At 34.0% G+C, this 25156-nt stretch overlaps 3 protein-coding genes across 5 annotated transcripts in view; 2 read left to right on the top strand and 1 right to left on the bottom strand.

The window, feature by feature from the left end:
- Window positions 1-1913: 1913 nt before the first annotated feature.
- Window positions 1914-5344, top strand: LOC138331524 (arylacetamide deacetylase-like). Its single transcript, XM_069279211.1, has 5 exons — window positions 1914-2176; window positions 2513-2641; window positions 3229-3352; window positions 4018-4081; window positions 4468-5344. The coding sequence occupies exons 1-5, from the start codon at window positions 2039-2041 to the stop codon at window positions 5255-5257; spliced, it is 1245 nt and encodes a 414-aa protein (XP_069135312.1). The 5' UTR covers window positions 1914-2038; the 3' UTR covers window positions 5258-5344.
- Window position 5345: 1 nt separating this feature from the next.
- LOC138331525 (arylacetamide deacetylase-like) lies at window positions 5346-23349 on the top strand. Its single transcript, XM_069279212.1, has 5 exons — window positions 5346-6992; window positions 8048-8176; window positions 8674-8797; window positions 21014-21077; window positions 21774-23349. Exons 1-5 carry the CDS (start codon window positions 6855-6857, stop codon window positions 22561-22563), a joined length of 1245 nt encoding a protein of 414 aa, XP_069135313.1. The 5' UTR covers window positions 5346-6854; the 3' UTR covers window positions 22564-23349.
- The window catches only part of LOC138331523 (hillarin-like), a 64989-nt gene continuing 62678 nt past the window's right edge, over window positions 22846-25156 (bottom strand). For all 3 annotated transcript variants that reach the window (XM_069279209.1, XM_069279208.1, XM_069279210.1), the window contains one exon: window positions 22846-24788. In XM_069279209.1, coding sequence (XP_069135310.1) covers window positions 23432-24788 — 1357 coding nt within the window. In that variant the 3' untranslated portion in view covers window positions 22846-23431. The remainder of the gene's footprint in view (window positions 24789-25156) is intronic.

Genomic DNA, 25156 nt, shown 5'->3' with positions numbered 1-25156 from the left:
GGGTTTTTTTCGCGATTCAAGCAAAATGAGAGCCAACTATTTCTTAATATTTCATGATAAAAGCAATTAAATCGCGTGAAACAACATCTATGTGACAATAACCGGTATAATCATTATGTTTATCCATGTGACAATAACCGGTATAATCATAAAAGCATCATCCATGTGACAATATCCGGTATCATCATTATGTTTATTCTTATGATAATAACCAGTAGTATCTTTATGTATATCTATGTGACAATAACCGGTATTATCTTTATGTATATCTATGTGACAATAACCGGTATTATCTTTATGTATATCAATGTGACAATAACCGGTACTATCTTTATGTATATCTATGTGACAATAACCGGTATTATCTTTATGTATATCTATGTGACAATAACCGGTATTATCTTTATGTATATCTATGTGACAATAACCGGTACTATCTTTATGTATATCTATGTGACAATAACCGGTATTATTATTATGTTAATCCATGTGACAATAAGCGGTGTTATCATTGAAACATTATACATGTGACAATAACCAGTATTATAATTAAAAATTCATCGATGTGACAATAACCGGTATAATCATTATGTTTATCCATGTGACAATAACCGGTCTTATCATTAAAACACCATCCATGTGACAATAACCGGTATTATCATTATGTTTGTCCATGTGACAATAACAGGTGTTATTATTAAACAATCAAATATATGACAATAACAGGCATCATCATTAAAATATCATCCATGTGATAATAACCGTTATTGTTATTATGTTTATCCATGTGACAATAACAGGTATTATCATTAAAACATCATCTATATATGACAATAACAGGCATCATCATTAAAATATCATCCATGTGACACTAACCGGTATTATTATTATGTTTATCCACTTGACAATAACCGGTTTTATCATTCAAATAGCATACGCATGGAAATTACCGGTTTTATCATTAAGATATCATCCATGTGACAAGAAACGGAAGTGCCATTGAGTTTAGATTTTAGCCATGAAATGAAGTTTAATTTACTGAACCTCTTTGTCGTCATACGATAGTTTTGAAAAAAATCAAGTCAGCTGCGACCACAAATATTGATTCTTATATAAATAGTCTGAAATCAGATCGACTACATCAATACAGCACCTTATGTTTGTATAGACCAAACCAGAAGTACATTCCGCATAATTGGAAGAGTTACTTCACAGGTATATTAAGCGTATTTGTAATTTGCAATAAGTGATTTATTTCCGTAATGTCAACATTAGTCATAGGGATATGTTTAAACAGGAAGCATTGAACAGCACGTCCTATTCATTAAACATTATTGCATGAATTATATAACACAGTATTTGCACTAAACCTGAAAATGTTTGCTATATGACTTAATAAGTGTTCTTTATCTATCTTAGATTGATAGAAGCAAAAGTCTAGTGTTAACATTATCATCAGTGTCATATCTACGTATATATGCAAATAATTTTATTTTATCACCTATAAACTATTTACTTTGCTTTAAGAAGCTGTGGAAAATTCCCTTTGCATGTTCCCAAGTGACCTAGGATTGACTGCTGAAAATATTTATCCTATCTATAAAGTGTCTATAGATATATATTCAGGAACGCTCTCAGCTTCTTATATAGATATAAACCCTAATGTTAGCCGATACTAGAGTAGGCAGACCGAAGTACACAAACTGTGGGGCCAACGATAGGGAATTGATAACAAGGCGTATTAGCAATAACTATATATAGTATTACTGTAATCATTGATAAATGAATCACATCCCTTCAGTGGCCCCCATTTTCTGTATGGAATTTATCAAACGAATTTCCGTTTTAAGGTTTATAGTCCAACAAAATATTGGTGACCTTTTGGGTGTATGATGTTACAGCTGTATAACCCCCTGCGAGGTTGGAGTTTGAACTATAAATGCACATAGCGTTTATATACACAACGTTATATACAACATAACACCATGCACATTGAGAGGAGAATTAAATCCGCGTGACTGTATTGCATGTTTTCGCCATGATCCGCTTGACTATACTCGGATTTCTTCTATCATTAGTGATTTATAGTTTGATGGACGGGAAAGTTCCAGAACCAATTCCGGAACAGTTTAAGGTCAAGGTCATTGACTTGCTTATAAGGACTTACGTCTTTACGGTAAGTACTCCGATACAATATCTGACAAATACATTATATTTCAGTCGTCGGTGCAAACGAAAAATATATATCACCATAATGATATATAATACGCGGTTACTTTTGTGGTTCTAAACTTTCGTGATTTTGACGTCATTGTTTGAAAGTTCACTTTGACTGTAATGGTGTTTTATATATATTTCTGATTTTTTTTGGTAATACTGTATCTTTCAATAAACGACAAAAATACGTTTACTAGTGAATGCCAGAATGTTCTTTTAGTGTTATTATTATGTCTAATAACCACAATAATCCATGATTACATACTATACATTTGATTTTAAACGCGTTTTGTAGCTGAATGGTTTAGTGCGACTAGGATTGACCACGCCATTTTCTAACTTCGATAGAGAACTTTGTGATCGATTCATGCTTTTAATGTCAACTGGATTTCCTTGGGTCCGAGGGTATGATTCACGATTACAGGTGAGTTAAAGGACAAACTAACTAACAAACAAAATTGATGACTGTATCTATTACATTATAGTAAAATGCAATTAACATTGGTAATTTACATCAGACGATAGTTGCGACATAAGTGATTTTGAATGCACCCTTTTAATGCTTTATTTCTCAATCTTGTTTGTAACGAGCATTTTCATTGGCTTAAATCATCTTATAATGTAAAATTTTATTTGCTTAAATCATCTTATTGTAAAACAGTCGTTACCGCTATCGGCATACCGATAACTTAAATAAACGTATCCCTCAAGAAGTTATCCATTTCACTGAATTACATTGCTACAAATGGACTCACTTAAGTGCATTCTTATTATGTTATGATTATCTCTGATTTAGAACATAGATCCCATTGCCTCTAGTTGTTGGACTTGTATTTTTTGGAATTCATTATTTCAACCGTGTCTTTTATCAATGCAACCGTATCGGGTTATATATTGTTGAGTGGTAGTGTGAATCCATTACCATCATCATTTATTGTGTTGAGAAGAAATATGCACTCCGTCAACTTTAAAACCAGACACTGTCAAATAAAATCCCATAATTCATTTCAGATAACAGACACCACTATGAAGGGTGTACATGTGCGCATGTACCAACCTGTGACGTCATTACAACATAAACAGCGGCCTGTGTTCCTTTATTTCCATGGCGGTGGATGGAACTTACTTTCTGTCGGTAAGTGTATCAAAAATTTTCATTTGAATATCGAGAGAGCAAGATGATAATTGATAGCACATATTGAAATGAATTGAAGACATCCCAGTTATGGTTGATCAGTATGGAGTGACTGATGACGATTATAATGAAAAATTAACTCGATGCCTTTAGAATGTTCCTAGTAGCTTATGTTGATTTCAATCTTCAAACAAATTATTGAGATTCCGAACGGAGCAAACTTATATCTCAGTAAGCCGTCTTCATTCTCAACTTAAAGAGACAGGACCAGTAGCACTTACCTTATGTAGTCCGTCAATGGTGTTGAAGGTGTTTTCTTTAGTAAATTAAACAACACCTCGTTATTGATGCACTCAATTAGAAGATTGAAATCATAAAATGATGTTTCTTACAATGTGATATATTTTCAATGTCCCCGTTTTTGTTAATGTGTAAGTAATTGTTGCTGCTTTAATATATTTCCCTTTTTTTCTGAGATAAGGGAGAAAACACCATGACCCATATATTATACAAATATAGTCAAGATTAACTGACGTAGTGACAAAATTATGCAACCGATATCAGCTGTAGGTATTAATTGTTTATGTTCCGTTCCGCTATCTATGTTGCATCCTATTATTTCGATCCGCTATTTTTTCCACATTTGATATATTTGTTAATGGCAGATTCATATGACCCACTTATGAGAAGGATTGCCAAGGACAGTGGGGTTGTTATAATTTCCGTTAAGTAAGTATAAATCACCAATTAAGTTAACCAAAATATTGATGAATGAGTGGAGAAAATATTTTCTCCTAATCGTCTCTTAACAGGCCATGGGATACTTACCAGGGACTGATCAAAGGTCGTTTACTGCAAACGTACAAATATAAGCGATAATCTGATTCTAGCATTACACTAAAATATGATCACGTTTATTGTATAGGATGATAAAGGCTTTATGATGATTTTGCGAATTAATATATATATATATATATATATATATAAACAGGGATAATATTATTGTTGTGAAAAATATATTTATAACTGACAACTAAATTATCTCGTTATTTAAATGTATATTTCCATGTTTTAAGTTCATATTGATATGCTGAAGTTTTATACAATGTATATAGTTACAGATTAAGCCCGCAATATCCGTTTCCTATTCCACTACAAGACTGTTGGGATGTTGTGGAGTACGTCATCGAAAACAGTGATTCACTACATATCAATCCGCAGAGAATAGCCATCGGTGGAGACAATGCCGGTGGTAACATGGCCGCAGCAATATCATTTCGCCTAAAAAAGAAGATCGCCATTCAGTTACTCATTGTACCAATGTTACAAATGGCGAATTGGAACACTACATCTTTTATTGAAAATTCTAGTTATTTATCTCAAAGTGCTAATAGCAAAAACTGTTTAAATCTTTTGTTGAATTACTTGAAAGTAGACCACAGACACGTGGAAGACTTTTTAAACAACAACCATACGTCGATAGCTTTTAAACGATCTCATTTTACAGAAAATCTTGATCAGAATTTATGGTTACCAAAACGATATGTTAGAGACGAGCATTTAAGAGAAAATATAGATCTACAGACAGAGTTTGGTAGCGAGGAACTATTTTCTCTGATGGAAAGCCGAATCACTGACCCCATGATATCACCATTACTCGCGGATGACGACATGTTAGAAGATCTACCAATGACTTATATCGTCACTTCCGGTTATGATATCGTGAGGGATGATGGGATAATGTTCTCGGAAAGGATGAAGCAGGTCGGACAACTTGTGATCCTTAAGCATTACGAGGAAGCCTTTCACTTGTCATTGTTTTTCCCACATGGGCCGTTAAAACTGGAAGTTGGTGTAAGAATTGTGCAAGATATTGTCAAAATTTTACGAAAAACTTTACTATGATAATTAGATTAAATTAGATATGTCGACGCTATTTGCAGCAGTGAACACTTTATAAAATCCTATCTAAATTATGTTTTGTATGAATGTTTTGTATGAACTATTCATTGCATAATAAATATGCGATCATCATCATGGGCAAACGATAAACGAAGGGTGATATCAGATACATGTATCAAGCATACCTCCTGCCATATGGTCCATGTCATTTATGAATTCATTGAAAAATTCAAAGGTCGTTTTTATGTAGCTTGTGTGTGTATTTATTGTATGTAAGAATATGAATGTTTAAGAAGTGTATAATTTAAAATGAAATAAAATCTATATGAAAGGTATGAGGTCATAATATTACTTATTTTCTATAACAGATCTTTTACCGCTGACAAATGGTAATTTCTCTGTCAAAACATGAACAGGCGAATTAATATCTGCATCAGTTACAAAGGTTAATTACTGTCCGCCATTATCACCATTGAAAAGTTTGAGATTCTCATTTTACTTTAAAATAAAAATATTAAAAATAATTAATTGTGTCCCAAAACAAATCCGTGGCACTATGTCCTATATGGAAATACTGCTTGCGCATGTAACTAAATCAAAATGAATTGTCTAATATTATTTTTATGTTAATTAGACATAGATATACACGATTAAACACCAATTATTGTTCAAATGATCAGTATCGTTTTTGCACTTTCGGCGGTGGAGCTTCTTTAAGAAGAATACAAGAGGATATTCCGTTTCATATTAGGGAGACATCTCCCTTAAGAAAGAATAGTAAAATGTATAACGTAACCCACAATAAATGATGACATCACAACTAGTACCTACACCGAAGGGCAGATAACTCTGTGATATATAAATACAGAATAAGTGACGTTAAATCTATCAGATTCATAATCGTTGGGAAATTGCCAAATAGTCAGATACAGTATAAGATAGAATAATGAAATGATAAATAAAGAAATAAAATGAGAACACAAAGATCATCTAAATAATAAGACCAATTTGTGAAACGACAAGCACAGTGGATATTCTGGATAACCTATCTATGTCCAAACTGTCCAAATCGTTAATTTTCCGGCCTGCCGGCTTCCATCTACGTTATATCATCCCTGCCCAGAATATCAGATTTTAGGACTATCGTCATCTGGTTTATTGCATATCCACTGTAGATAAAAAAATGGGTCATAGTGGCAATTGTGTGTGTTCAATTTTTGTATACAGTTATGGTGAACATGTCGTGAATGATAGTATTATGATAGAGTTATCTGACCTGAGTGACGTCACTGGTGGCAATAATGTTCTGACCACACTGATAAAAAGTAGAGGACACAAAAACAAAACAAACAAACCAGAAATCGGATTTTAGATCAAGAGACAAATCATCTTTTGTAACCAAATTTATGATTTTTATTCCATTCATTTCAAATTCCATAAACGTGCATTTTTAAAATGAAATATAAACAAAAGAAATATTCCCCCTATCATATAGGTCTGTGCATCACATGACCTTACTTGTGTGTGCCCTTATCTCTGACCACCACATGACAAGGATGACCAGTGGTCAGTACCGAAGTGGTCACTAATTGACACCAATATGATTCGTTTGACCATATTTGGAGCTATCATCGCAGTGTTTCTGTACACGTACTTGGACGGTAATGTACCAGAGCCAATCCCTGAACAATTCAAGGTGAAGATAATCGACGCGGGCATGAAGACCTATGGTTTAACGGTAATCTTGGTTTTACTTAGTAATGCATTTATCCATGTTTATCATATTTCACTACTTCATTTTTGTAATAATGCCTACTGTATATATTTGGGAAAAAATGTATCCAGGTTTTTTTCTTTGGTTTAAAATATATTTTCTTCATATGAGATATATACATCACACAAGAACATATTAACATATTCCTTCTCATTTGTATCGGAATTAGCTGACAAAACACAGTGTACATGTATATTATTTTTGCATCGTATATAAATATAATGATTGTAGGGTTTTAAATTTAAACAAAATGGTAGTCAAATCTTTATATCCAATGATAGTTGGAACGTTATAATGACAAAAGAGAAAGGAGGGAGGTAAAATGTTAATGATAAGTAAAGATTAGGTTGTGGACGAGTCCGGTTGTTTTCTTTGTGACCACCATATTAAACTGTAATGTGTGGCCTTTGTTTACCTTAGTGAGGACGTGTTGATTTTTTTGTAGGTCACTGTATACCTTCGACTTAATTATTGCGTGTGATGGCAACTATTTATCATGTGGGCGTTTAGTATTCAACTGCAAACAAAAATATATTTATTTTAAAATCATTCGTGTCAATGATGTACCTGATGTACCAAGGACAACTCTCTCAATTATCTTTTTATTTTATTTTTATTTTTTTATTTTATTTTGTTATTGTCAATTTAATTTAATGTTATTATATTTACTTTGAATGATTTAAAGTTAACTGATTTTTTATACTATGGCAGTATAGTAAAGAAACTTTTGAGAAGTTCTACAAAACATTGTGTCACATAAACATAAATTTAAGTTATTTTATTACGTGTTCAATAGATACAAACAATACAGCATGTTACTGTATAGTTTTTTTTATTTACTTGAACTAAATTACCCTCGAGGAGAATGTATAGCGTATTACTGTTGTAAATTGACAATGCACGAATTTTTTTTACTTCTATAAATATAAAAGGGAAATCGCGAAGCTTTCTGCACGCGAAAAATAACTATGCAGTAATGTGTAACAGTGTGACGTAATGACGTATTATTCTTTTTACAGATTGGGACGATGGTCAGTCTTGGTATAACTGACCCATTATCTGACCTGGACAGAAAGTTTGCTGACCATGTTATCTTATTGCTGACCACGGGGTTTCCGTGGGGCCTGGGAGTCGACCCGGATTTAAAGGTAAAGTTTACTTACTGCTTGTTATTTCTAAAGTAAACGATAGAGAGATATCTACATAACATAACATAGCCTTGGATGATAGTTTTGTTATTTTGTTATCTATTAAATGGTTGCAAAAATTTGACTCATTAAAAATATCCATAATACTTTGAAAACTTTAAATTATTGTTTTCATGACTCTAACAATTTGAGAGGCCCTGGAATAGATATACGACAACATTGTAGATAAAAATAACCGTAAAAGGCAGGAAGAATTATTTCATCTGATTTATAAAGAACATCATTATTTGTATATTACGTGTATCAGTTTCATAGACTCTATCATTTGGAGTGGTGCAATACTACAAAGATGGGTATAATATGAGGCGACTTAATTGGTCACTGTGAAAAAAACGTCAAAATTTAATGCATATGAATTTAATTATCAAGTGTGATTATAATAAAAAAAACTTTCTCATCTGTAACCGTTTATTTTTCATAAACAATTGTTCTTGTAGATATCAGATAGAACAATGAATGGCGTTCATGTGAGAATGTATGAGCCGATGACGTCACTTCCGGTATCAGAGAGGCCCGCCCTGGTCTACTTTCATGGAGGAGGCTGGAGCTTACTTTCTGTTGGTAGGTGATAATAAGATGTAAAGAACCGAAAGCAGACGATTCATTTCTTTTCTTTGTCACAGTTATTTTTTTGGTAAACTTTTTGCCTCTGTAGTTTGGGGAATAAGAATGTTTCTACTATAAGTAATATTAATGTTTATCATAACTTCACATAACATATTACTTTTCTATTTGTTGGTGTTACATTTGTTCTTTCCTTAATTGTCTAAGCCAAATGGCGTATCGAAGTTTATAATTATCAGTAGCAGTCTAAAAAAACTAATTTTTTATTGACTTTCATACTTAATGCGGCTTTCTGATTGGCAAATAATTTTTCTTCATACAACTATGAACAAAAAAAAATGAAAATGGCGTGAAAACCCGACCTTATCTTCATGCACGTCACAATAGAGACGTCGACTCTGCATATTGATTTAGTTAAGCATTGATGTCACTATTTTTTAACTTCATCGGGGTACGAAATAAATTTTGTTTGCTAAGCGGATTCTCACAAAAGTTTGCAAACAAAATTTATTTCATAACACGATGAAGTTTAAAATAGTGACATCAATGCTTATAATTAATAGAGTACTATAAGTAATATTAATGTTTATCATAACTTCACATAACACATTACTTTTCTATTTGTTGGTGTTACATTTGTTCTTTCCTTAATTGTCTAAGCCAAATTGCGTATCGAAGTTTATAATTATCAGTAGCACTCTAAAAAACTATTTTTTTATTGGCTTTCATACTTAATGCGGCTTTCTGATTGGCAAATAATTTTTCTTCATACAACTATGAACAAAAAAAAAATGAAAATGGCGTGAAAACCCGACCTTATCTTCATGCACGCCACAATAGAGACGTCGACTCTGCATATTGATTTAGTTAAGCATTGATGTCACTATTTTTTAACTTCATCGGGGTATGAAATAAATTTTGTTTGCTAAGCGGATTCTCACAAAAGTTTGCAGACAAAATTTATTTCATAACACGATGAAGTTTAAAATAGTGACATCAATGCTTATAATTAATAGAGTACTTAATATCATGAAATACGTTTAAACGTACGAATCCATTGACTTTCCAATGGATTATTTCTTCTAAACCAATACGCAACACCAACGTCTCTATTTGACGTCATGGTAACGTCAAGTTCTCGGATTTTTTCTTCGTAGTATATGAAGAAAAAGTATCTGTCAAACAGAAAGTCGGATTTACTATGAAAACAAATGAAAATTAATTATACAAAAAATTTCTGTCATAAAGTAGTTTGAAAAATTGATTATAAGCATTGATGTAACCATTTTTTAACTTCATCGGGGTATGAAATACGTTTACGTGGATTCACACAGTTTGCTAACAAAATTTCTTTCATGAAGTTGAAAAATAGTGACATCAATGCTTAACAAACTATATGATACATCAGTATACTCCTGTAACAAAATCAGGGGATTTACTGGATTCAGGTCGTACACGTGTCTGTCCATCTGTAGACAAAGGTCACTGTGGCAATAATACCTATTTAGTGTACATTTTATATATAAATCGGAACAAGATACCTTTTTTGGAGTTGTTTCCTTTAGCTACGAAATCATAAAACGGCTACTCTTTTCATACAACTAGTGTGATTTCAATACAACTTGTTGACAGTAATCCCGATACCGAATAGATGTGTACAATATATACTTCCACATTGTTTAGATTTATGTCCCTGTATTACAAAAAGGGGATAAAAGTTGGCCTCTCGGACGACATGTCTAGTAGTACTCGTTTTACACACTATACACTACATGATACGTCAGTGTTTACTGTTTACACATTACATAATACGTCACTGTTACGGTTTACACATTACATGATACGTCACTGTTACGGTTTACACATTACATGACACGTCAGTGTTTACGGTTTACACAATACATGATACGTCATTGTTAACGGTTTACACATTACATGATACGTCAGTGTTTACGGTTTACATTACATGATACGTCATTGTTACGGTTTACACATTACATGATACGTCATTGTTTACGGTTTACACATTACATGATACGTCATTGTTAACGGTTTACACATTACATGATACGTCAGTGTTTACGGTTTACACATTACATGATACGTCAGTGTTTACGGTTTACACATTACATGATACGTCATTGTTTACGGTTTACACATTACATGATACGTCACTGTTAACGGTTTACACATTACATAATACGTCAGTGTTTACGGTTTACACATTACATGATACGTCACTGTTTACGGTTTACACATTACATGATACGTCACTGTTTACGGTTTACACATTACATGATACGTCACTGTTTACGGTTTACACATTACATGATACGTCATTGTTTACGGTTTACACATTACATGATACGTCACTGTTAACGGTTTACACATTACATGATACGTCACTGTTCACGGTTTACACATTACATGATACGTCACTGTTTACGGTTTACACATTACATGATATGTCACTGTTTACAGTTTACACATTACATGATACGTCATTGTTTACGGTTTACACATTACATGATACGTCAGTGTTTACGGTTTACACATTACATGATACGTCACTGTTTACGGTTTACACATTACATGATACGTCAGTGTTTACGGTTTACACATTACATGATACGTCACTGTTTACGGTTTACACATTACATGATACGTCACTGTTTACGGTTTACACATTACATGATACGTCAGTGTTTACGGTTTACACATTACATGATACGTCATTGTTTACGGTTTACACATTACATGATACGTCAGTGTTTACGGTTTACACATTACATGATACGTCATTGTTACGGTTTACACATTACATGATACGTCATTGTTAACGGTTTACACATTACATGATACGTCATTGTTTACGGTTTACACATTACATGATACGTCATTGTTAACGGTTTACACATTACATGATACGTCAGTGTTTACAGTTTCCACATTACATGATACGTCAGTGTTTACGGTTTACACATTACATGATACGTCACTGTTTACGGTTTACACATTACATGATACGTCATTGTTAACGGTTTACACATTACATGATACGTCATTGTTTACGGTTTACACATTACATGATACGTCATTGTTAACGGTTTACACATTACATGATACGTCATTGTTTACGGTTTACACATTACATGATACGTCATTGTTAACGGTTTACACATTACATGATACGTCACTGTTTACGGTTTACACATTACATAATACGTCAGTGTTTACGGTTTACACATTACATGATACGTCATTGTTACGGTTTACACATTACATGATACGTCATTGTTAACGGTTTACACATTACATGATACGTCATTGTTAACGGTTTACACATTACATGATACGTCATTGTTTACAATTTACACATTACATGATACGTCAGTGTTCACGGTTTACACATTACATGATACGTCACTGTTCACGGTTTACACATTACATGATACGTCACTGTTTACAATTTACACATTACATGATACGTCAGTGTTCACGGTTTACACATTACATGATACGTCACTGTTTACGGTTTACACATTACATGATACGTCATTGTTAACGGTTTATACATTACATGATACGTCATTGTTTACGGTTTACACATTACATGATACGTCATTGTTTACGGTTTACACATTACATGATACGTCAGTGTTCACGGTTTACACATTACATGATACGTCATTGTTAACGGTTTACACATTACATGATACGTCACTGTTTACGGTTTACACATTACATGATACGTCACTGTTTATTGTTTACACATTACATGATACGTCATTGTTAACGGTTTACACATTACATGATACGTCAGTGTTCACGGTTTACACATTACATGATACGTCATTGTTAACGGTTTACACATTACATGATACGTCATTTTTAACGGTTTACACATTACATAATACGTCATTGTTTACGGTTTACACATTACATGATACGTCAGTGTTTACGGTTTACACATTACATGATACGTCATTGTTAACGGTTTACACATTACATAATACGTCATTGTTACGGTTTACACATTACATGTAACGTCACTGTTAACGGTTTACACATTACATGATACGTCATTGTTAACGGTTTACACATTACATAATACGTCATTGTTACGGTTTACACATTACATGTAACGTCACTGTTAACGGTTTACACATTACATAATACGTCATTGTTTACGGTTTACACATTACATGATACGTCATTGTTAACGGTTTACACATTACATGACACGTCAGTGTTTACGGTTTACACATTACATGATACGTCAGTGTTTACGGTTTACATATAACATGATACGTCAGTGTTTACGGTTTACACATTACATGATACGTCACTGTTAACGGTTTACACATTACATGACACGTCAGTGTTTACGGTTTACACATTACATGATACGTCAGTGTTTACGGTTTACATATAACATGATACGTCACTGTTAACGGTTTACACATTACATGATACGTCACTGTTTACGGTTTACACATTACATGATACGTCACTGTTAACGGTTTACACATTACATGATACGTCACTGTTTACGGTTTACACATTACATGATACGTCACTGTTTACGGTTTACACATTACATGATACGTCATTGTTAACGGTTTACACATTACATAATACGTCATTGTTTACGGTTTACACATTACATGATACGTCAGTGTTTACGGTTTACACATTACATGATACGTCATTGTTAACGGTTTACACATTACATAATACGTCATTGTTAACGGTTTACACATTACATGATACGTCAGTGTTTACGGTTTACACATTACATGATACGTCATTGTTAACGGTTTACACATTACATAACAGTCATTGTTTACGGTTTACACATTACATGATACGTCACTGTTTACGGTTTACACATTACATGAAACGTCATTGTTAACGGTTTACACATTACATAATAAGTCATTGTTACGGTTTACACATTACATGATACGTCACTGTTAACGGTTTACACACATTACATGATACGTCAGTGTTTACGGTTTACACATTACATGATACGTCAGTGTTTACGGTTTACACATTACATGATACGTCAGTGTTTACGGTTTACACATTACATGATACGTCAGTGTTTACGGTTTACACATTACATGATACGTCAGTGTTTACGGTTTACACATTACATGATACGTCAGTGTTTACGGTTTACACATTACATGATACGTCAGTGTTTACGGTTTACACATTACATGATACGTCATGTTTACGGTTTACACATTACATGATAGTCATGTTACGGTTTACACATTACATGATACGTCACTGTTTACGGTTTACACATTACATGATACGTCATTGTTAACGGTTTACACATTACATGATACGTCAGTGTTTACGGTTTACACATTACATGATACGTCATTGTTAACGGTTTACACATTACATGATACGTCAGTGTTAACGGTTTACACATTACATGATACGTCATTGTTAACGGTTTACACATTACATGATACGTCACTGTTAACGGTTTACACATTACATGATACGTCACTGTTAACGGTTTACACATTACATGATACGTCAGTGTTTACGGTTTACACATTACATGATACGTCACGTGTTACGGTTTACACATTACATGATACGTCACTGTTAACGGTTTACACATTACATGATACGTCAGTGTTAACGGTTTACACATTACATGATACGTCATTGTTAACGGTTTACACATTACATGATACGTCATTGTTTACGGTTTACACATTACATGATACGTCACTGTTAACGGTTTACACATTACATGATACGTCAGTGTTTACGGTTTACACATTACATGATACGTCATTGTTAACGGTTTACACATTACATGATACGTCATTGTTTTTACACATTACATGATACGTCATTTACGTCACATTTACATACATGATACGTCATTGTTAACGGTTTACACATTACATGATACGTCCATTGTTAACGGTTTACACATTACATGATACGTCACTGTTTACGGTTTACACATTACATGATACGTCATTGTTTACGGTTTACACTTACATGATACGTCATTGTTACGGTTTACACATTACATGATACGTCATCGTTACGGTTTACACATTACATGATACGTCAGTGTTTTTACACATTACGGTTTACACATTACATGATACGTCATTGTTAACGGTTTACACATTACATGATACGTCATTGTTTAACGGTTTACACATTACATAATACGTCATTGTTTACGGTTTACACATTACATGATACGTCAGTGTTTACGGTTTACACATTACATGATACGTCATTGTTAACGGTTTACACATTACATAATACGTCATTGTTTACGGTTTACACATTACATGATACGTCATTGTTAACGGTTTACACACATTACATGATACGTCAGTGTTTACGGTTTACACATTACATGATACGTCACTGTTTTTACGGTTTACACACATTACATGATACGTCACTGTATACGGTTTAACACATTACATGATATGTCACTGTTTACAGTTTACACATTACATGATACGTCAGTGTTTACGGTTTACACATTACATGATACGTCACTGTTTACGGTTTACATATAACATGATACGTCACTGTTAACGGTTTACACATTACATGATACGTCATTGTTAACGGTTTACACATTACATGATACGTCACTGTTTACGGTTTACACATTACATGATACGTCACTGTTAACGGTTTACACATTACATGATACGTCACTGTTTACGGTTTACACATTACATGATACGTCACTGTTAACGGTTTGCACATTACATGATACGTCACTGTTTACGGTTTACACATTACATGATACGTCATTGTTAACGGTTTACACATTACATGATACGTCATTGTTAACGGTTTACACATTACATGATACGTCAGTGTTTACGGTTTACACATTACATGATACGTCATTGTTAACGGTTTACACATTACATAACAGTCATTGTTTACGGTTTACACATTACATGACACGTCAGTGTTTACGGTTTACACATTACATGAAACGTCATTGTTAACGGTTTACACATTACATAATACGTCATTGTTACGGTTTACACATTACATGATACGTCACTGTTAACGGTTTACACATTACATAATACGTCAGTGTTTACGGTTTACACATTACATGATACGTCATTGTTACGGTTTACACATTACATGATACGTCAGTGTTTACGGTTAACACATTACATGATACGTCATTGTTTATTGTTTACACATTACATGAAACGTCAGTATTTACTGTTTACACATTACATGATACGTCACTGTTAACGGTTTACACATTACATGATACGTCAGTGTTTACGATTTACACATTACATGATACGTCAGTGTTTACGGTTTACACATTACATGATACGTCAGTGTTTACGGTTAACACATTACATGATACGTCACTGTTTATTGTTTACACATTACATGATACGTCACTGTTTATTGTTTACACATTACATGATACGTCATTGTTAACGGTTTACACATTACATGATACGTCATTTTACGGTTTACACATTACATGATACGTCACTGTTAACGGTTTACACATTACATAATACGTCACTGTTTACGGTTTACACATTACATGATACGTCACTGTTTACGGTTTGCACATTACATGATACGTCACTGTTTACGGTTTACACATTACATGATACGTCACTGTTTATTGTTTACACATTACATGATACGTCACTGTTTACGTTTTACACATTACATGATACGTCACTGTTTACGTTTTACACATTACATGATACGTCACTGTTAACGGTTTACACATTACATGATACGTCAGTGTTTACGGTTTACACATTACATGATACGTCATTGTTTACGGTTTACACATTACATGATACGTCACTGTTTACGGTTTACACATTACATGATACGTCACTGTTTACGGTTTACACATTACATGATACGTCACTGTTAACGGTTTACACATTACATGATACGTCACTGTTAACGGTTTACACATTACATGATACGTCACTGTTTACGGTTTACACATTACATGATACGTCACTGTTAACGGTTTGCACATTACATGATACGTCACTGTTTACGGTTTACACATTACATGATATGTCACTGTTTACGGTTTACACATTACATGATACGTCATTGTTTACGGTTTACACATTACATGATACGTCATTGTTAACGGTTTACACATTACATGATACGTCATTGTTAACGGTTTACACATTACATGATATGTCACTGTTAACGGTTTACACATTACATGATACGTCAGTGTTTACGGTTTACACATTACATGATACGTCATTGTTAACGGTTTACACATTACATGATACGTCATTGTTAACGGTTTACACATTACATGATACGTCAGTGTTTACGGTTTACACATTACATGATACGTCAGTGTTTACTGTTTACACATTACATGATACGTCATTGTTTACGGTTTACACATTACATGATATGTCACTGTTAATGGTTTACACATTACATGATACGTCAGTGTTTACGGTTTACACATTACATGATACGTCATTGTTAACGGTTTACACATTACATGATACGTCATTGTTAACGGTTTACACATTACATGATACGTCACTGTTTACGGTTTACATATAACATGATACGTCACTGTTAACGGTTTACACATTACATGATACGTCACTGTTAACGGTTTACACATTACATGATACGTCACTGTTAACGGTTTACACATTACATTATACGTCACTGTTTACGGTTTACACATTACATGATACGTCACTGTTAACGGTTTGCACATTACATGATACGTCACTGTTTACGGTTTACACATTACATGATACGTCATTGTTAACGGTTTACACATTACATGATACGTCATTGTTAACGGTTTACACATTACATGATACGTCAGTGTTTACGGTTTACACATTACATGATACGTCACTGTTTACGGTTTACACATTACATGATACGTCATTGTTTACGGTTTACACATTACATGATACGTCAGTGTTTACGGTTTACACATTACATGATACGTCAGTGTTTACTGTTTACACATTACATGATACGTCATTGTTTACGGTTTACACATTACATGATACGTCATTGTTAACGGTTTACACATTACATGATACGTCATTGTTAACGGTTTACACATTACATGATACGTCATTGTTAACGGTTTACACATTACATGATACGTCATTGTTAACGGTTTACACATTACATGATACGTCAGTGTTTACGGTTTACACATTACATGATACGTCAGTGTTTACGGTTTACACATTACATGATACGTCACTGTTAACGGTTTACACATTACATGAAACGTCATTGTTAACGGTTTACACATTACATAATAAGTCATTGTTACGGTTTACACATTACATGATACGTCAGTGTTTACGGTTTACACATTACATGATACGTCAGTGTTTACGGTTTACACATTACATGATACGTCATTGTTACGGTTTACACATTACATGATACGTCATTGTTACGGTTTACACATTACATGATACGTCAGTGTTAACGGTTTACACATTACATGATACGTCAGTGTTTACGGTTTACACATTACATGATACGTCAGTGTTTACGGTTTACACATTACATGATACGTCAGTGTTTACGGTTTACACATTACATGATACGTCAGTGTTTATGGTTTACACATTACATGATACGTCAGTGTTTACGGTTTACACATTACATGATACGTCAGTGTTTACGGTTTACACATTACATGATACGTCAGTGTTTTATGGTTTACACATTACATGATACGTCAGTGTTTATGGTTTACACATTACATAATACGTCACTGTTTACGGTTTACACATTACATGATACGTCAGTGTTTATGGTTTACACATTACATGATACGTCAGTGTTTACGGTTTACACATTACATGATACGTCAGTGTTTACGGTTTACACATTACATGATACGTCACTGTTTACGGTTTACACATTACATGATATGTCACTGTTTACGGTTTACACATTACATGATACGTCATTGTTAACGGTTTACACATTACATGATACGTCAGTGTTTACGGTTTACACATTACATGATACGTCACTGTTAACGGTTTACACATTACATGATACGTCACTGTTTACGGTTTACACATTACATGATACGTCACTGTTAACGGTTTACACATTACATAATACGTCAGTGTTTACGGTTTACACATTACATGATACGTCAGTGTTTACGGTTTACACATTACATGATACGTCAGTGTTTACGGTTTACACATTACATGATACGTCACTGTTAACGGTTTACACATTACATGATACGTCATTGTTAACGGTTTACACATTACATGATACGTCAGTGTTTACGGTTTACACATTACATGATACGTCATTGTTTACGGTTTACACATTACATGATACGTCACTGTTTACGGTTTACATATAACATGATACGTCACTGTTTACGGTTTACACATTAAATGATACGTCATTGTTAACGGTTTACACATTACATGATACGTCATTGTTAACGGTTTACACATTACATGATACGTCAGTGTTTACGGTTTACACATTACATGATACGTCACTGTTTACGGTTTACACATTACATGATACGTCACTGTTTACGGTTTACACATTACATGATACGTCATTGTTAACGGTTTACACATTACATGATACGTCATTGTTTACGGTTTACACATTACATGATACGTCATTGTTAACGGTTTACACATTACATGAAACGTCATTGTTAACGGTTTACACATTACATGATACGTCATTGTTAACGGTTTACACATTACATGATACGTCAGTGTTTACGGTTTACACATTACATGATACGTCATTGTTTACGGTTTACACATTACATGATACGTCACTGTTTACGGTTTACACATTACATGATACGTCAGTGTTTACGGTTTACACATTACATGATACGTCACTGTTTACGGTTTACATATAACATGATACGTCACTGTTTACGGTTTACACATTACATGATACGTCATTGTTAACGGTTTACACATTACATGATACGTCATTGTTAACGGTTTACACATTACATGATACGTCAGTGTTTACGGTTTACACATTACATGATACGTCATTGTTAACGGTTTACACATTACATAACAGTCATTGTTTACGGTTTACACATTACATGATACGTCACTGTTAACGGTTTACACATTACATGATACGTCATTGTTAACGGTTTACACATTACATAATACGTCATTGTTACGGTTTACACATTACATGATACGTCAGTGTTTACGGTTTACACATTACATGATACGTCAGTGTTTACGGTTTACACATTACATGATACGTCAGTGTTTACGGTTTACACATTACATGATACGTCATTGTTTACGGTTTACACATTACATGATACGTCAGTGTTTACGGTTTACACATTACATGATACGTCAGTGTTTACGGTTTACACATTACATGATACGTCAGTGTTTACGGTTTACACATTACATGATACGTCACTGTTTACGGTTTACACATTACATGATACGTCAGTGTTTACGGTTTACACATTACATGATACGTCAGTGTTTACGGTTTACACATTACATGATACGTCACTGTTAACGGTTTACACATTACATGATACGTCAGTGTTTACGGTTTACACATTACATGATACGTCACTGTTTACGGTTTACATATAACATGATACGTCACTGTTAACGGTTTACACATTACATGATACGTCAGTGTTTACGGTTTACACATTACATGATACGTCATTGTTAACGGTTTACACATTATATGATACGTCATTGTTTACGGTTTAAACATTACATGATACGTCACTGTTAACGGTTTACACATTACATGATACGTCACTGTTTACGGTTTACACATTACATGATACGTCACTGTTAACGGTTTGCACATTACATGATACGTCCCTGTTTACGGTTTACACATTACATGATACGTCACTGTTTATTGTTTACACATTACATGATACGTCACTGTTTACGTTTTACACATTACATGATACGTCACTGTTTACGGTTTACACATTACATGATACTTCACTGTTTATTGTTTACACATTACATGATACGTCATTGTTAACGGTTTACACATTACATGATACAGCATTGCTTGCGGTTTACACATGTGCGTATGTAACACATCCTAAGTGAAATAACTTTGATAAATTTAATATTATCTATTTTTTAGATTCTTATGATCCACTTATGAGGAAAATAGCAAAAGCCAGTGGAGTTGTGGTTATTTCTGTAAAGTGAGTACTTACGAAGTATTTCCTTGATGACAAAGCGTGATGATATAGTGAACCACTCTCTATGATAATAAGTTTTTATGATCTATAGGACCGTATACTGTGAACCTTTTTTTTTCATGAATGATTTATTTTCGCAAATTTCATGATCCAAGTAATTCCACGAAAATTTATCTCCGCGAATTAACCACTGCATAGTTTATATTGATAGGAATAACCATTCTTTTTTATTAATCTGTGAATGATGATTTTCGTGAACTTGTTTTAAATGGAAATCGCGAAATAAAAATGACCGTGATCGATGATGGCTTACACTATCTAAAAGCCTAAACAATATTTTCTAATTCAAAGCATTTTAATCAATTTACCAAGGGTAATGTATCCTATCATAATGTACACTAACTAAAATTATTTGTATGGTCACTTACATTCACTTATACATTGACATTATAAGAAGTGACCTGATAATGAGGGGACAAAACGGATTTTTTGTTGTTTGTTTGCGTTTTGTTTGACTTCCTTTTTATTCTAGAAAATTATGTGAAATAGATGTTATTGCGCTATTAAATTAATTAAATATTTATTTATATGTTAAATAATTAAATATCATATTGCATATGGCCTCAATTTAAAGAAAAATCACTTTGATACAAACAATATATTTTATTAAGTCCGAGTGATTTTTTTATTTTATTGCAGTTATCGCTTAAGCCCACAATACCCATATCCGGTTCCATTACAAGATTGCCATGATGTTGTGGAATACGTCATAGAAAACTGTGCTTCCTTAAATATCCACCCCAACAAAATTGCGATTGGAGGAGACAGTGCCGGGGGTAACATTGCAGCGGCCATATCGTATAAATTAAAGCACAAGATAGCTTTACAATTTCTACTCGTACCTGTTCTACAGATGGCAAATTGGAACACTAAGTCATATATTGAAAATGCTCCGTACTTGTCGAAGAGCATAAATTCGCCTGACTCCATATGTTTCGTTCTGAATTATCTGAATCTTGATTATAAATATACCCGAGATTTTCTAAATAATAACCATACGTCGGCCGCGTTTAAAGCATCTGACTATATGGACTTGATCGATCAAAATAGATGGTTACCACAACAATTTGTTAGAGATAAAACCTTGATGAGTAAACTAGAAACAAGGACAGATTTTGGAGACGAGGAACTATTTTCAATCATTGAGAGTCGTATCACTGACCCTATGGTGTCGCCATTACTCGCTAGGGACGATATGCTAAAGGGTTTACCTTTGACCTACATAGCCACAAGTGGATACGACGTTATCCGTGATGATGGTATCATGTATTCGGAGAGATTAAAACACGTCGGGCAGAAGGTCATCCACCAGCATTATAGTGAAGCGTTTCACAATTCTCTTTTTTTCGCAGGTGGGCCACTAAAACTGGAAGTCGGTGAACGCATTGTTCAAGACATAGTTGATACTCTCAAAGACAAATTGCTCTAATTTGTAAACATTTTAGGTTTTGTTTTATATCTTTTTTGTCAAAAAAAAAATATTTTCAACGCAAATTGCCTGATAGGTATAATTACAAATAGTCTTTGTGCAGAATATTTCACTGATTTATAGAAGTATTTCGTCAAATATTTTATATATCAAATATAACATTACTACAAATAATAATATTGCAGTTTTTTCTCATAAATCTGTCCCCGTTTTTTGTTGCCAATTTTTTTAAAGAAATATATTGTAATGAAGCTGAATGTAATTAAAAAAGAGAAACCATGATTTCTTTCCAACAATAACATTTATTTTCGTATTCTAACACTTATAACATCACTATGTTTGTACGAAATGCTGCCAATTATTCACGTTAACGAAAATTGGTTTCGTTTGGTATAAATATATAAATATAATTAACGATAACAACTGGGTTCGTTAGGAGACGACGGTCCTCGCTTGATTGCTATCGAGTGTTTGCATTGATATGAGCATGTTGTGTAGATGTTAACGATCAAAGAGGGATAACTTCTACTGTAATATACAAATGGAAGGGAGATAACCTCTCTAGCACTACGTCAAACTACGTGAAAGCAGATATGTTATCCCGATGATACAATCATTATATTTTAACTCCTGCCATAGCATCAGCAAATTCACAAGCAGGCATATAAGTCAATCAACACCTTCTATCCAAACCCTTCACACGAAGAAACAGTATATCAATTTTATAATCCATGTTTCGTATTACATTTGATACTGCCTTGAATAAATATTATGTCATCCAAACAACTACGACTTTCATTCTCTTCAATTTCAAAATAATCATTTGTGAAAACGATATAATGATATTTCTTTGGCATTCTTACAATGCTTATTTGATATTAAACTCCACAAGCGGAGAAAATCTTGCGCGCTCTTTTGTAAGTTTGGCGTAGAGTTTGGCCTTGCATTGTCCCTTCCCGGTGTACACATTGCCTTCCCAAATACTATCGGCAATTTCCTTGAAATGGAACCAAGCATCACCGACAAGCATGGCAACGTCCATTGCCAACGGCGCGCGCACCCGGAATGTCACTCTCCTATCCGGATCGATGTCTCCGACAACTGGTTCAAGCATGTTACCAAGAAACCAGCGATGACATGCTCTGGGCAGCGGACGTTTGTCCTTAGCCGGATGCTTGCAGTCTAAGAGGTATCGAAATAAGCATTCAATGTGGCCAGTGTTTTCTTCTGGAGATGTCACGGTGCCACCGAAAACGTTAAAAACAAACTTCCCCATGATTGGACACCGCACTTGGTATGAGATGGATTTCTCGTCTCGATATCGGACAAAAACGTATCTCTGGAAGTCTGTGATATCACTGTGGAAGGGGCCGTGGTATTGTAGCGTGTGTGTCAGTTTCACATCTTTTTGTATCTGGAACTGGAAGATGACGTCGTCGTAACTGAAAACCACAAGAGGATCTATATGGGTCTGTGGTACGATCCCATACTGACTCATACTGGGGGTGGGACCAAAGAACGGTACTTTCGGAAATGGACTTCTTATATTTTCTCTTTTCTCGCGACATTTCACTCTAAATGCACAAGCGCTTTGTAATGATTCTGAACGCCAGTCTTCTTTTGCAAAGATTGTGAGATAGTATTTTCCAGTTTTCGGAGGAGCAACTGTAAAAATTGCTTTGTGACCTATGATTCTGAGCATCACACGACCTTCGAGTTTTTGAGGATCCATGTTTGAATCTTTGGCGTCTAATGTGTATCCGAACCCAAGCAGGTTTGGGATTTTTAATTGCAGTACAATAATCCCATTGCTTGTGTATTGAGTTCCGTCATAGTGGTTGGCGAATTTCAGTCCATAATTAAAGAATGGGGACTTCACAACAGGTAGATTAATGAATTCGGTCAATGATATTGGACACTCCAGGAGCTGCCATTTAGGATCATCCGGAAAGTGCTGATGGATATGATCCTCTGGGTCCGTGACGAAGTAAAACTCATCACACCTGTAGTAGAAGGTAGCCAATCCGGTTACAGAATCCTTTTCGTGCTTATCGTGACCTTTGACATGGCGTGCTCCCCAGTTACAGTTGATGAAGCACCAAGAGCCTTCAATGAATACTGCAGTCCACGAGTTCCGGAACTTGTCACTGTCCATGCGCATGCCTGGTTTATATCCTGCTCCCTTTGATAAACCCTGGATGACTTCACAATGGAGTCCGGCATAACTACAAAATGTTAGATATTAATTTTGTTTAATCTATTGACGCATCGTTACTAAAATGATTGTATTCATAAAAACTGAGTAATAACTATTTTAGCTTAAGTTATTCGACATAAAGCTTTAATAATAAGAGTCATTACTGTTTCGCCGACAAGTGAGGCGTACAAATTAAACGTCATTACGATCATAAAAATTGTATCTACCATAATTCACAAAAAGCAAAATTTAGGCAGCAATCACAAAAATAACATACAAAATTCATATATTTTGGCAATTTTAGGTACATTTTCCTCTATTAAGTCGAAGATGATCATATTTATATTCATCGGATGAAAAATTAATCTGGTTTCAACTTTGAAATCACAGTTCTTC

Source organism: Argopecten irradians, chromosome 9, assembly GCF_041381155.1.
Source record: "Argopecten irradians isolate NY chromosome 9, Ai_NY, whole genome shotgun sequence".
NCBI lineage: Eukaryota > Metazoa > Mollusca > Bivalvia > Pectinida > Pectinidae > Argopecten > Argopecten irradians.
This window is presented reverse-complemented; position numbering and strand designations above follow the sequence as displayed.